Source organism: Vidua chalybeata, chromosome 5, assembly GCF_026979565.1.
Source record: "Vidua chalybeata isolate OUT-0048 chromosome 5, bVidCha1 merged haplotype, whole genome shotgun sequence".
NCBI lineage: Eukaryota > Metazoa > Chordata > Aves > Passeriformes > Viduidae > Vidua > Vidua chalybeata.
The window spans coordinates 60,325,292-60,341,460 of NC_071534.1; the positions used below are offsets into that span (position 1 = coordinate 60,325,292).

A 16,169-nucleotide genomic window follows, 5' to 3' on the forward strand; every position below is an offset into this window, starting at 1 on the left:
GTCAAGACAGCAGCATGAGTTCAGGAGAAGACAGATATATATACCATTATATGTGTATACCTGTATGTGTATGTCTCTAAAGCCCAGGAAAAAGGTTGTGTTTTCTCCCCCTCCCCAGTGTGTGGTGTTTAAAAGAAGGTAACACCTTTGCAAAACTTTACAGTCAAGTACTGACTGTTTATTTACTTGCCTTCCTGGAGCCTGGAGAAGTTAAGAGCTCTATTTTCATACCGCAAAACACAAGAAGAGGATCATATTTTAAGCGTTGCTCATTGGTAGTGTTAGGACTGTGGTATATATCAAAAGGCTGTGAACAGCTTGAGTTGAATGCAAGCTGAAACCAATAAAAATCTGTAGGATAGCATCTCATCTAATGTGTTTAATAAAAGTTGGATGAACTTTCTATTTGACTCGAAGGAATGTAATCTTTTCCAGATACAACCTGGGTCTTTGTTTATTTTTTTTAAGATATTGCTTAAGGATCAAGGCTTCACAGAGGGCAGTGTGTAGAGGGACATTATAAAACAAAGCTCTTCCCACTCAATTCTAGTGGCCAAGGGTCAATAAAAACTGCTTCTAAGAAAGAAGGAAAGTTCTGAAGTGCCTTGAGAACAGACTAAACGGGGGGGCACATGACAGCAGATAGTGTTACTCCTGGGATCAGAACTGCAATGCTGACTGCAACAAACCCAAGACAGCTGCACAGTGGGAGAAAAAGCTCTACACTTGGGCAGCTGGTAAGCTTCAGATAAAACCTGGAGTTTCAGCAGACTGACATAATACAAGCTCTTTCAGTTATTTCCCTTTTAAAGGCAAGTTGCTTGTCTCATGTTATTCACTGCCCCTTCAGCTGTGTTTGTGTTCAACCTTTGAACTCCAGGCAGCTAAAAACACAGACATTACCTTGGAGTAAACAATACAGAATTTCTCATAATGAAGACTCTCAAACACATCCATCCATAAAGCTTTGTGCACGGTACAAGAGACTCACGCAGTCAGCCCCCTCTGGCACACTGGCTTTAAAACAATCCTAAAGGGAAGGCTACAGCATTCCACAGGCTGCTCTCCCAGTACTACTGTATGAGGGACCACTGACTGAACAGTGAGAAGTAATTATTCCTGATGGCAGGAAACATCTGTCTAGATCCCCTTTGCTCCAGCAGGGAACTTCAGGCAGATGTGAAAGTTGTAATATTTCAGTGCATGCCTGAGTGAATGATTGTTGTAAGGAGGAAGGTGCTTCTCACCACAACCTATGGGGAGAACCAGGCAGGATGAGAAGACCTGAAGCATGTTAGTAAGAGAAACCTGAAAAGTCAGAGATAGGACAGTAGTGTCAATGTCCATCTTTTCAAAGGCATCTGGTAATTACAGACAGGCTGACTCTCCAGAGGCACAAGAAGAGGATGGCCAGCTAAGAAGTTCTGCAGTATTAAAAGAATGATCAACCCATAAAGTAGAGGCAATGTGAAAATTTTCACAGGGGAAAAGGAGTTAGAGAAGTCAATGGGGGATTTCCTCTGCATGTCCAGTATACACACCTAAGGGAAGGCATAAGTTAACATGTGCTGTAGCCAGGATGGGATTAGTACCAAAACCTAAAAGTCCTGTTAACTGCTGCAATTGTTGTCATGCTGACAACTGCAAATAAGTATGTCTCGACTTGGGAAAAAACTGCAACTCCCAAAGCATATGGTCTTTGTATAAGGACAGAAAAAATACAGAGAGATTTGAGAGTTGAGAAGGTAAAAACAGGGAGACACAGTAACAACAACAAACATCCACAGCCTCTGAGGAGCACCTGGGATATGGTGGACTTTAACCATGGAAACTCACACAGCTGCTGCAAACCAGATGAAGTGACTGCAAAGTTAAAAGATTACTCAGCACCAAGCAGATGGCATCAGGTGAAAGGCTGCTGGATATGAACTTGGCATTAGAACTGGGGCAGGGATGGAGAATCACCCAAAATCTGGTGAGTCCCTGGCATCACTTAGAGATGAGATTTACATGGTTTATTTTCCAGACTATCAGGTTTGGAAATTGACACCATTTGCTATAAGGATTCAAATAAAGTCTCTGAATGACTGCAAGAATTTTTCCAGCAAGTTCACAGTGGTCAACACACAAGTTGGCAACCAAAGTGGCTGAAGTGTGTCCAGTGGCTGCATTTCATTTAGTCCCCATCCACCCACATGCCTGATAACCTTCCTTTGTTACTGTGGAGTGAGTGGGAGCAGATGGTCACGTCAACCTGAGACAAGAGAAAACAGGGCTGCAAGCCTCTCCTGAGGAAGCACTGAATTTGGTCTGAGATGCTCACAACACCTGGTCTTCACAACCTGCACTACTGACAGTCCTACTGCCTCCCCAGACAAGTGCTACAAGGAAGTTTACCTTGCTATTTAGCTACGTTTCCTTTACCATAAGGTCAAGTTATAATTTCTAGTCCTATTGCCAGTTGACAGAACAATTTATTTCTGTATTTCTCTGTAGCAACTTCGTATGTACTAGAAAAATGCATCTTCTCTTTGTCTTCTCTTTTGAGATAAAATCAGAACTTTTCAGTCTTCTCTTGTTAATTGTGATTTTAGGACTCTGATCATATGTTCTCCTTTAGAGACTCTACAGTTTTGAAGCACAGTACTCAAAACTGGACACATTCCAGCAAAGGATTACTAATGCCATGTAAAGCCAAAGGATTATTTTGAGTTTTACAGAAAAATCATGTTAATTTGCTGTTTGTTTTCAATGGTGCAACACTGTTGTTTCCTGATATTATTTAAATATTGCTCCTATTAGGACTACACAAGTAATTGTTCCTTTCCTTGTACTTTGAACTTAACTTACTGAAAAATTGCCTAAAAAGCATGTAAATCAAAATTATATGAACTTTAACCTTGACCTTCAATATGTTTGCAACCCCTTTGACATAAAAGTCTCCTAAGTTCATTTTCTGCTTAAATACTTAACACTTTTTAGCCTGCTACTCTTTCTTTTACCACATGTACTACCTATAGCTAATTACCTCCACAGGCATAAGATTAAAGAACACAGGCACACCTGGAGACAGGGAGAAGGCAGACATTGAGCAGCAAGGGCTTCTCTTCTCGCCAGGGAAAAGAAAGAACACCTTGACATGATTACAATGATTACTGTAATTATTCAAGCACTCTAAAGGCAGCCAAACACTTCCACTGAGGGAAGCTGGACCAGTGCTTAGCATGAACTCTGTTTTTGTAACATTTCATTATATCATACATACTGCTTTCAAGACTACCTACTGATGCCAGTGGAAACAGATGCCTTGCCCTTGCAAATTACTTCAAAGAACAAAAACGCCCTGTCACTGCTCTCTAGTTCCCCTCCCTTTCTCAGCAAGTGTCTCAATTTTGCAGGAAAGTCTCTTCTTTTCCTAAAAGAGCAAACCCATTTTGATACTCTCATCCCTCTGTCTCTAGAGCACTCACTCCAGACTTCCATCATCTTGCTTGCACTAAATCCCACTCTATTCCTTAGCTAGCTGGCAAAACCCTGGATGTGAGTGCTTGTGGGGCTGTAGTGTACATGGTAACTGTACACTCCCCCCTCAGTGTGGAAGTGGGGGCTGATGGTGTACATGGTAACTGCTCTAAAGCAGTAGGGAAGGCTTTCCTAGAGCACGAAAGTGTAGGAGTAAGTGTATGTTTACCCAAGTCACAGAACTCTGCCCTGTCTTCCCACTGGACAGCCTTCTCTCTAACACCTTCAAATATTCCCAGAGGCAAGTAAAGCTTCCTAAAAGGTCACAGTTCCTGTGTTATTCACATGAGAACCAGATTTTCTGAAAAACCATCTGTTTTTAAACTAATCTTTGAACTCAAAAGCATAAAACTCCTAAACTGCCATGCTCTTGTGATACAGTTTTTAAACCACTTGGCAAAGCCCCTCTTCACTCTCTATTTTACCTTTCTTCAGTCACAACAGCAGGACAGCTATGGACCTTGTACCTGAAACTTCAACAGTGAATAATGCTCCAAGGATACAGAAATTGTATTAAATGATTTTCAATTATTTGAGAATCTACTTATACAAGAAAATTACCAAATATCACCTTTAGGAAGAAGCAATTGTTGATAGTGAGGGGGCAAGTGCAGAAAGAATACATTGTAAGGTAAGGAGAAACAGAAGCAGGAAGTATCTCCCTTTTCACATAATGCTGCAAGTTCTTTAAACAACTGATAATCACTGGCCTAATGTTGTTGCATTTGCATAATTCTTGATGATTTCTTTGCCTTTGGGATGTGTATATTTGAGAGTTAACTAATCAGAGTCATTTTTGGCCTCAAGTGCCAAGATCATTTCCATACAGAACAGTGGGTTGAAAAATTGCATCTGCTTCAGTGATGACTATCCCACATAAACACTGGCTGAGCTGTGAAACCAGAGAAGTCATTCAGCTGTGTATACTTGAAACACCACTCTTATCTTTAATGTTGCCAAAGTGGCAAGATGATTGATTGGCTGGTGGTCCTTATTCACTGAGAAGTCTTGTTTTACTGCTGAGGTAATTCATTGCACCAAGTCTTGCTAGAATCTGGGGTCCTTCCACAGATTTCTAGCCTGACAACTTCTAATTATGGTTTTTAAAGAAACTGTATTTAATAACCACTACTAAATTTAAGTGCTAGTTACTGTTCCTAGGCAGGAAGAGATATATAAGCAGGCTACATACTAAAATTATATAATTACACTTCCAGTGTTTTCCTAACTCTGAGATCTCCATCTTACATTGGGGAGGAAAAGAGTTTTTATGCATATTTTCTTTTAAAATTCAAACTTACCCAATCTGCTATCACAGTAGGTCACACTGACATAACACGTTCAAGCATAAAGCTGGAGCCCCCAGACACATGAAGTTAATGTTTTCTCTAGAGTAAACTGAATAATTGGTACAAGCAACAGCCTTAACTTCTAGATAGCCACATCTGGAGTGGGGGAGGGAAATACACACCCTGACAGTGAATTGTATGACTGGTTTCTAAAGCAGGAAACAGCAAGACTCTGGATTCTAAGTTCAATTTTAAATGCCTTACAAGAATACTTCCAGTAACTGCAGGTACTTTTCCATGTACTCTCTCTCTCTCTATTCCTCCAGCTTCTTCTGCTCTTCTCGTCTCCCACCCATCATTTCTCAGCCTATCCTGCACTACTGTGCATTTATAAATATGCCATAGACCCCTTTTATTTCCCCCTTTGACTCAGAAACAGACAGATTTTTTTAAATTATTGTTATATTTTTAATCTAATAGACTGCCTAGGAAAGTCTATGTGACTTTCTAAGCCAACAAAGCAATGGGTCAAATTCAGCCCTGGATTATCTCCCACATATTCATTGGACTAATGCTAAGGGGGAATTTGGCTCTAAGACTTTTGTTAGAAGAAGTTGATTACATTCACAAGTCATTTACCAAATAAAATTTTAAAGTCATCCAGTAACATGGGGAGTACAACAGCACAAGCAAACATCTGAACGGGAAGCAGATTAAACAAGCAGCTGCCAAGGGCAATAAACTAATAAAGAAATGTAGATGTGTTTGACTTAGGCCAGACAGACATTTATTGGGAGCCAAGATTAGTAAGCCTTACCACTTAGAGTTACATGATCGTCTTTGGAGGCACTCTGTGTTTCTTTTAACTGGATCTCTGAGCTCACATCCACTTTTCTTCCAGACAGCTCTAGATAGGCTTTGAGAGATGCAGGTACCTTGACTGTAATTGAACCTGGTATAATTTTAAGTGAAAGCTAGTTAGTTTAACCCTGAGATCAAAGCATGAAATAGTCCATTATTTCACAAACTTGAATCAAACCATCATTTGGTTGTGCTTGGTTGGGTTTTTTTTAAAAGTCTTCAGAAACAGTAACCTCTTTTTTTTTGGTCATTGAAAGGATAAATGAAAGGACAAATGTTTATGATAAATGAAGGTATCTTTCTACAGAGTATGTAGAAAGTTGTATAGCAGTATTGCCTTCACAGACTTGAAAATAAATAGTGACATATACTTCAAGCAATGTCTTTTGGTAGAGGATCTTATTATAGGAAGGATCAAGTGAAGCAAATATGATAGATCTCACAGGTATTATGAATTTAAGTTCATCTTCTAGTTGCATATTGACATTCCAGAGCAAGGACAGGGCATCAGACTTGACAAATAACTCAGTCACTGCATGGCACATGATGAAAGAATTGCTCCTCTGGAAGGAGGAGTTGCTGCTCACTGTGAACTGGCAATTGTCTTTGCTTTACTGCTTAGGGCCAGCTGTTCACATCCTCCAACAGATGCAGTCTCAAAGCTGACTAACCAGTTTAGATTATGCATCACTAAAATGTAAACTAGTAGCAAAATTGCAGCTTTGGTGGCCTGAATAATTCTACTTTGAGATTAAGACCAGAAATTCTGACTTCTGCTTCCCCAGATATGTGCATCTATGCATCAGACCAAAGGCAGACACTGGGCCCCCAAGCTGCCCACATTAGTCATCTTTGGAATAACTCAGTCACAAAGTTTGAAAGCTCTCCTACACATTAGATCAAAAACCTGAGAAATTCAGATTACATTTCCTTTTTATGTGCTCCTTAGTTTTTGCTCAATTTCAACAATCACTTTAGAAGAACATAAAAGTTTCCTTACATACATCCCAGATGTTAAGCAGAACATGGTAAGAAAAACAGCTAAGAAGCACCAGAAAGCAACCCTAGCTAAGCAATTTAGACACAGCAGAATCACTTGCCTGTGACAGTTCTGATGAACAAATAACTTCCAGTATAATTTAGGCCTGCATTTTGCTGGATACACAAAAGTCTTAGAATAAGAAAGGGAAAAGGTCTTCATTTTGGGTCCTCTTTGGAGAGTTGCTCAGTGATGACTCACAAAAACCGACACACATGCAGCTCATTTATCACAAATGGGACATTTTCTACACTGCAGCTGTCAGCAGTTATTCTGAATTTACAGGGTAAACAGAAACAGAACTTCAACTTTGCCTTTACTAAACTGTGCTGCCAAAGAGATGGTAGAAAATATTTTGAAAACGTTAATTAGCTTTTATTAAATACATTCCTCTTTTCTTCTAGCTCAAAGAGATATTAACTTAGCAAAATAAGTGATACAAAAGGTAAGCAAGAAATAATATAAATAAACTTCTTTGCACTAATGAAGCCAAAGTAGATTGTACAGAAGGATGCACAAATTATTTCAATTCATTGACACCATGAGTCCCATTTTGAGTAACTGTTAGGTTTTAACAGGGCACAGGCTTTGTTTCACAGGAGACAGAAGTGGACCATGCTTAAACTACCTGAAGTGTCTGACATGACATTACAGTCAAGTGTAGAAATACTGTGGTGTGTTTTGACTTGTTTGGGATTTGTTTGTTTGTTTGCATTTTGGGTTTTTTGGTGGGTTTTTTTTTTCCAAACTAGGATTAACAAGATGTATTCAGGACTCCGTAACTTACAGCATCATATCTTCAGAATGGCAAAACTATGAATTCAACTTTAGGTGTGAGCTTTTAACTAAGAAGAGAAATTTTAGTGAGTAAGCAGGAGAGAAAATGAAGGAAAACGGTAATGTAAGGTTCTCCCATCTTGGTTTTTCTGCCCTCAAATTTTCATAGTAGGACATTTCAGTCAGAAGGCAAGAAAAATAAATGTATGCATGTCAGTTATCACTGCACATACAGCATCATGGAGAAAATTGTGCTTAAGGCAAAGGAACACTGTAACCCTAGTCAACTGTACAGAATTCTGCTGGGCATATTGCCAGGGAAAAAAAAAAAAAAAGAAAAACATTGAAAAACACAAACACATTTAATCTATCTTAAGTCTTCTTGTCCCTTACAGAGCTTATTGTATTTTAAGTATCTATAGACATCTTCCAATAATGATGCAAAAATAAAAAGTAAATAACTAACAATCACAAACTATTTTTTAAAGACAGATAAGCCCCAAAACAAACTCTTATTTCCTTTTCTTCTACATCAAAATCTGCCACAAAAAAATATTTGTTTTAGTTTGCTAACCTTTCTGGGATTTCAGATCCACTTTTCTTAATTGACTGACATAAACATCTATTGTCCCATGATATGTAGAAGCTTTTAGACTTCCATCTGACGAATCTAAAAAACAAAGGAAAAGAACTTGTGTATTATTCACTCTTTTTAAGTAAACATTTGACAGAATCTCTTTATACCTCAAACTGATTTTTATCAATTCTTCTGTGTTTGAGAAGTATCATAATAATTTACAGACTGTCAATCTTCACTTAGAATAACAGGTTTCTAAAAAAAAAAAAAAAAAAAAAAAAATCTATCTCCCCACTCCAGAACTGGGGCACACACTGGTCCTCAGGCTGTAGCTCTGCAGTTGTTCCACATCTCCAAGGGCCCAACTGCACATCTTTCTACAGGAATGTCTTTATCTTTGTGTGAAAATCAAGCACAAAACTTGAATACTAAGGTATCCTTTAGTTTCCCAAAGAGTTCATTTGCTCAGATTCTGCACAGGGAGAACTTTACCTAGGAAAGCTACCCCATGCAAAAACCAAGCAGCTGTTCACTGCAACATCTTGTCACACAGAATAACTGAACACAGGCTTTGTAAAGTCTGATTCACTACATCTGAATTATCAACAAATGTTTAGTATGTGCAGGAAAACAACATTTGTTCTGTGCCTTGGAATAGAGAAGCTTAACTTTTCTTCTATACCTTATTACCAGAAATTTATGATCATAAAACTTTGAGAAGAAGCATTTTTACAAATAGAAAGTCTTTAAGAAGCTTTAAGTGTACACTTGAGTAGTCTTTATTTGCAATGTATTCCAATTTTAAATACATAGACTTCCATAATAATAAGTGAAGTCCCAAAGAGTTTACTTTCAAACTACTAAACAAGTTTATACCTATAAGAATTGCAAAGAAATTATTAAAAAAATCTAGAGGAGCATAAAAAATTACCTTGGTACACGAGCAAAAGGCAGTTACTGAGAGGTATTTTTAGAGACAATGGTAGAAATTAAAGTATTGGCAAGAAATCCTGAGACACTTATAGAGACTGGTTTCTGAATATGCATAGAAAAAACCCAACAGTCAAACTGTTAAAAGTAGCTAAAAAAACTTGAATGAAATTTCCCATTTTAAAAAGTACAAGCATTAATGAGAGAATGAACCTGATTCATTAACAAGGATGTCTCATATTAACGTTTTATGCTTGCCATACAGTTTAGCTCTAAGTAAACTCATCTGGAGTTTTCTGATCCCAGGTTTCAAGCACAGATGCCAAAGATCAGTGCATTGCTTACAACAGCAAAAACATAGAAAAGAATCTTTATCCCACAGCTAAAGCTGATTTCTTTGGAAGGGAAAGTAATCAAAAAAACCCAGCTAATCCATACTTAGTCAGCTGAGAAACTGAGAAGAGCTTTGACTGAAAACATTAATAACTAGAACTGGACGTGAATGCTTCTGCCATTTCAAGACTTTGTACTAAAGGTCTGTTTGAAATCTGAAAAAAGAAAATTAACTCTTCATTAATAATGAAGAGTTTTGCTTGTCTAAGTGAAAATGAAACATTGATTTTAACTGTTGATTTTTATAAAAGGTTCTCAGTTAAAAAGTTAAAGTCATTCGAACTGGAAAATTTGGCATGCATCAACCTTTTAAATGCATGTTTTAAGCAGTGATCTCTAGAAGTTTTCATGCAAAAGCATGTTTTTGCAGATATTCCCCATCAAATTTAGTAACAGCCAATTACCAACTCCACATAACCTTGACAGAGATTTTGTTGGCAACAGATACAGGAAACATCCAGCCTTTGACTCTTCTGCTTTAAAGAGAAGCTATAATAAGTTCCTTTATCTGTTCTAGGAAGAAAGAAGAGTCTCCTGTGACAGAACAGCAGCTCTCTCCAGGGAGAACAACTACAAATAGTCCATATACCACCAGCTGATGGTGCTTTAGAGGGACAACTGAAGCTTTCTCTTCCCACTTCTCAAATGCAAAAGCAGCTCCTGTGAGATTCTTCCCAGCAGAAAGATAACTTTTGTGAATCTGCAAGACTAAACAAAGTGTTCTTTCCTAGATCTTCAATTAATAAATGTTAAAATAAAAAGAATTCCTGTTTTGTGAGAGACTGGATTGTGTTTACAGAAGGCATCAACACGAATAAAGGATGCAGGAGGAGAGCAGCAGGGACAGGCTCATCAAGGCACAGATTTACCAAGAAAGCCAAAAACAATCTTGAGGGAAATGGAACACTTTTCCATTGAAGAACACTGTTTTGGGAGGATGACTTGCCAGGTGTTGATTCCCAGAGTACCTTTGTACTAATACAAAGTTTCCTATGGCTGAAGAAACTTCAGCAGAGTTTCAAAACCACCAAGAAGCTTGGCAGCACTAACCAAACTCTAAACCTGGCACTACAACACTGTGCAGTAAACAAGTGTTAAGCTTTGACCTATGGAAGTAACACAAAATATATTTTATGGAAACAACTGAATATTATTTATGTAATGAATGGTACAGATATGATATTAAATACAAGTGTGTAGATACAATTAAGAATACCAAGAAACATGGAATTGTTCATCACTTCTGCAAAGTCCATAAAGATGATATTTAAAGTTTCTATCTCTAACTTAACAAATAAAGGGAAATGAAAGGAAAATGGATTTTAAAAAAACCCCAAAGAGTGCCCAAATCTAGATAAATAAATATTTCATCAATGAAAAATGACCCTATGCTAAGAAGCATAGGCTGATATGATAAAATACTTAAATAGTAATGGAGACAATACATATTTTATGGTTATGACAGATTAAACCTAAGGCAATTCATTTTCAAATATATACCCAGCTGATATGCTAGCTGATACGAATGTAAATAATTGAAGGTAAAAATAAGGAAAAAATGTATAGTTTAAATTCAGAGATTGCTAAGGACTGACAGGGAAAAGTTTTTCTCCAGGTTTTTCAAGGGGGAGAACAAGGACAAAGCCTTTTACTAGAAATGGAACAGATGGTCAGTCTTGTGCAGCTTTAGCTATTTAAGAATTTACTGGTACTAGAGAAAAAAGATGAAAAAAGGGCACAGTGAAGCAAGATGTCCTTGGAAGGACAAAAGTCTTTGTTAAGTTTTATGAAAATTAAATAGAGCTTGAAGAATAAAATCTAAGTCACATAACTTGAGAAAGACTGCACAAAAAGATCACTGAAAGGCTTACAAAAGTAACATTTAGTACCACTTCTCCCTTCACTTTATCAGCCTAGCACTGAAGAAAGGATTAAACAGAAGTGTTCTTTACTTAAATCTAAGCAAAAAACATGCTTTTCCTAATAGCACCTAAAGACTGACCTTGTTCATGGTAAAATCAGTGACGAAATCAATCTCTATAGGAACACAAAATATTTATTATGATTTGATTACAGACTGGAGGAAGCATAAAATCCCAGCATATCTGAAGTGTGATGAAGATTGAATTCCTGCTTAGCTAGCAATCTAGTATTTCTTATTGATAGAAAACTGGCAAAAATTCTTGGTTTAGTTCATTGTTCTAAAACTGTCATATGAAAAGTACCATGAGAAACTGAAATGTATTCACTAAATAGACTTCACTATTATTTATTATTCAGAATTCACTAAATTGCACATACTACTGAAAAATCGTTAGCATCCTGACCATCATTTGTTCTGCCATGGGGACCTGGCAGAAAAAGCAAAGAAATCTCTCAAGAAGACAATTCTTTTCCTAACTAAATTATCCAGGCTATCCTTTTACCTATCAATGATCTATTTTCTACCCCAATTTTAAGTTATAGCCATTGGTTGTAAAGGCCATAGTCTTTTTGATAAATTACTCTGCTCCAAAAAAACCCAAACAACCAAACCACCTGGCTTGCCTAGTTTGGAGAAAAGGAAGCTGGGGATGACCTCATTGCTCTCTGCAGCTTCCTGGGGAGGGGAAGGGCACAAGGAGGTGCTAAGCTTTTCTCCCTGGTCTCCAGTGAAACGTTGCATGGGAATGGTTCTTTTTTAGGAAGCATTTTTTTTTTACAGAGAGAGTGGTCAAACACTGGAACAGGGTTCCCAGAGAGGCTTGTGCCCTAAGCCTGTTAGTGTTTATAAGAGCCCCTAAACAAGACACTTCAACTCTTGGCCAGGCAGCTGGACTGGATGATCACTGTTGGTCTCTTCCAACTGAAATAAGGGATAAGGCCTTGAGCAAACTGGTTGAGTAGGAGGTGTTCTCACATTTTTAGAGTTGAAAGTCTGGATCCTAAAAGTCTTTTACCTTTAGAAAAATTCATAAAATTACCAGGGATGTTTAGTGCTCTTTAGGAAAAGATGAAGTCTATCTAATGCTGTTAGAATTGAAATCTGAAAAATAAAGTTTCTTCAACTCTAAGATGTGGCTTAATGCTTAAGCTGAACCTGGTTAGTAAAGGAAAATAATCATCATCTGTTGATGGAAAAAGCTACCTCCCTCCTATATTAAGAAACCTTTATTTAAACACTCTTCATACCCTATGAGTTTATTTAAGAGAAGGAAAAACATCTCTGCAAGTTGAATTTAATTCTGTGGTTTAATGACTAACTCATAAGAATGTGTCTTGCATTCATTTTCCAGGAATGCTAATATAGAGCTCTTAGAAACATAAGAAGAGTTGTTAACAGTCCCTGAACACATCTTAGAGATCGTCCCTGAAACAAATGCTTAGTGAGTGACTACAGTTAACAGCATCAGCAGAAGTCTTCAAGATTTGAGCCTGAGGAAATCTTTCTACATTCAATAGATACACTGAGCCTTGTCTATGATTCTGTTACTTCAATTTTCTGCCATAGCAATAATTAGAATTTGAGTTTCTCACTTTGGTGTTTGTGTGCTATAAGATGCACTGATATAAGGTATACCATAACTGATAGCTATGAGTTGCCCTGTCATATAAATGCCCAGGTTCCCAAAAAAAGGTTTATGAGCTATTTTCATTTCTGAAGGGAAAACTATTACCATAATAGTTTGAAAACACTGAAATTATCGCAAGCCTTCCCATCACCCCCCCAAATAAGTGATACATCGATGATTAGCTTCCTGATATAAAAATTAGACATAGCTAATCACTGATAGCAATAAATGTGAGAGAGAGAACTACAGTAAGGGCACAACTGCATTTGATGCAGACTTGAGAATTTTCTCATGTCCTTTTATCCCATTTCTATCTAAAAGATGACAGCTGGACTCAGTCTCACTTGTGCAAAGTCCAGCTAATATTGGGTATCAAGTGAGATCATGTACCTTGCCCAGCCACAAAAGGCTAACTTTGGAAAGGGTCTTATTCAGCCACACTTATCAGTGCTACTCCTGAAAAGGAGGCAAAAACATCTTGTGAAATCATCTCCTTTTTACTTCCCTTGTGAATATTTAGCCTTCAGAAAGGAGAAGGGAAGAGCAAGAGAGAGAAGGCAGAACCTACCTACTGTGATACTCCCTTTTTTGGTCTGAAGGTTGGTATTACCTATAATGAAAAGGGGAAAAATGTTAAAAACATATTATTGAAACATATTATTTATCAATTTTTAATCTTGTTGCTTTACAAACAAAAGTCTCAATACATGTGGGTAACAATTAAGTGATTCCAGACAAGTAAAACAATGAGTAAATTCAAAGACACCCACCTGGATTTGAGGGAGGAAAAACACATAGAGAGGCATGTGCAAGGTTAATGCACAATATTGTCTTAGCTTACTTTGGGCTATCTCTTGTTAATTGCTCTGATGCCTGCAACAGCAGTACAGATGATTTAAGTTCAATTGCATGAATAACAAACAGTTTCTATCTTCTTCTTTTACATACCTATACCCCATCTCTGCTGGAGGGAATCTTGTGGTAGCTGCAAAGGCAACTTCCTGGACCCACTGAACCTTCCTACTCCCTCCAAAATTATTCTTTTGTGCATGACAACCCCTTGTCAACATTTCCATTGACTTCAGTTGGAGTATGTTGGACAAAGTGGAGACATCAAAGTGTGTAAGGCACAAAATGTAGAATGGTTTTCTACTGAACTTGCATCACTCTAAACAGGCACAGGCGTTCCAGCCTCAAAATTTCAAAACACTTATTCTGTCCTTTCACCTGTAATATCAAGAGCATCTGGAAGGACAACAGATGTACCTCGTAACAGAAGAGACATCTTTACTACTAACAGTCTAACTAAATTGCAGAAATTTCTCAATTTCCATGCATAAATGTGTCACAGAAAATGCTCTAAATTAAAAACTAAACCACACCATGTCATCCCTGCCATTCTCTCATCCTCCCAAGAGAAAGACAGAATGAAGACTAAGGCTGATCACAGAAACTGAGTGCAGTTTAGTAATACACAGTAGCCATCATTTTCAGATCTTTCAGAAGATGTTTTAAAAGTTGCAAATGGATTAAGCCCTACCCTATCTTGTGTAATTACACAGTAGTAAACAATCATTAGGGCAGAGTGCATTCCACTGTATATGACCTGTATTTTTCTTAGTGGTTCATGGGCTGAAAGCTAGAAAAGCAGCCTATCATCAACCATCTTAAATTCATCTTTTCAAGTACATACTGTACAAAATACTTTGGAGTTCTAAAACTCAGAGCACAAACAAAAGCATTTTTCAATGACCTTGAAAGATGTTTGGCTTCACTCTTTGCTGTTTTTAAAAGGCATGCTATAATTATGCCATCCTTTTCCTCATTTTATCATGACTGGCACTTAGTTTGGTACAACCTACAAAAAGACCTTGGGTTTTGTCAGCCAGCAGCTCCCATGGAGCGGCTGAAGGTAGATTATATTCTGTCAGCATACAGCCCCCAGGTCTGTTAATTTTTCTGGGGGTTTTCTTACCTGTTTTGATAAGTAGATCTTTGAAAAATATTCAACATGTATAAATTCCATTTAGATACATACTTATATGGCAGAACCACCAGTGCTGTGCAATGCCAACACAATATACTGGTGTGAAAAGCTCACTTCAAACCTCTAGCTAGAACAAAAGCTGCTTTTGAAGCAGACAGGAATGTCTTCAGACTGTCTATAGACAGTGCACAGAACTGCACTTTTCATCATGTACCTGTTCTCTGAAGGCCAACACAACTTAGGACTTTAAGTTAGGCAAGTATTTCTTGTGCATATCAAGGGCAAAGAGAGAAAGACCAGACTGAAGGTAATTAAACCAAATAATTGATTATTACAACCAACTGATTTCAGCATTGTAATGCTGAAATAATGCTATGATATTCAAAACATAATTTTATCAGAATATTGAGAGCAGTGCCTTAGTGTTTTGGGGTTTTGTTGCTTCTGAAGAAAGAGTTATCTTTTCTACCATCTACAATCTTGGCTTCTTCAATGAGCACTGTAAAATTTCAAATTACAGTACTGCAATCAGGATTGTATAGGACCCAGGGCAAAAGATACCTTTTGGGATGTAAAGGCAACACTTTATGCTGTGTGATTTATATTCCTTCAATTTGTTTTGGAGGCTCTCAACAAGGCAGGATTATTTCAATGCAGAAAAAAGGAAAATAAACCATTATGCAACTTTGTACCACTTTAGAAATTAATTTTATTTTCACTTCTTTATAGACATGTCTGTACTTTAGTCTGATGAAAATGTAAAATGTGAAGCTACAATTCCACTCTACATACAGTGAAATCCAGAAATGTAGGGAACAGACTTTGGTATATCAAGAGGTATATTTTCTGGAGGGATCATAGAACTCCAAGCTGAAGTATTGGACTGCACTACCTTTGGAAGATGGCAGATATTTTACTTTGTCTTATTCAAGTAATTGACAAGGCAGTTGTACGTTCACTCCTGTATATACATTAGTGTGCAAATATATAAAGTAACCTCAACAACCTTGTTTTCCAGTGTGATTCTTTTAGATAATTGACTGGACTCTGACAGAAGAAAAAGTCAAGAGGAAATATGAAGTCCATCACAGGCTTTACTGATGTAAAGCAGTGAAAGCTGAGTGCCAACAGTTCGCAAGGAAGCTTTGCAGGTAAGGACCTGGGCACCTTGATTGCCACCATCTCCAGTAGGAGTGAGTAAAGAAAGTCAGCTGCACACTGAGCTGTATGATCAGGAGTATAG

At 37.6% G+C, this 16,169-nt stretch overlaps 1 protein-coding gene across 1 annotated transcript in view; it reads right to left on the minus strand.

Moving 5' to 3' along the window:
- FAM185A (family with sequence similarity 185 member A) overlaps positions 1-16,169 on the minus strand; it is a 37,999-nt gene that overhangs the window by 5,050 nt on the left and 16,780 nt on the right. The window contains exons 5-7 of the mRNA XM_053944172.1: positions 13,508-13,549; positions 8,063-8,158; positions 5,629-5,763 (exon numbers count right to left, since the gene is read on the minus strand). Coding sequence (XP_053800147.1) covers positions 5,629-5,763; positions 8,063-8,158; positions 13,508-13,549 — 273 coding nt within the window. The remainder of the gene's footprint in view (positions 1-5,628; positions 5,764-8,062; positions 8,159-13,507; positions 13,550-16,169) is intronic.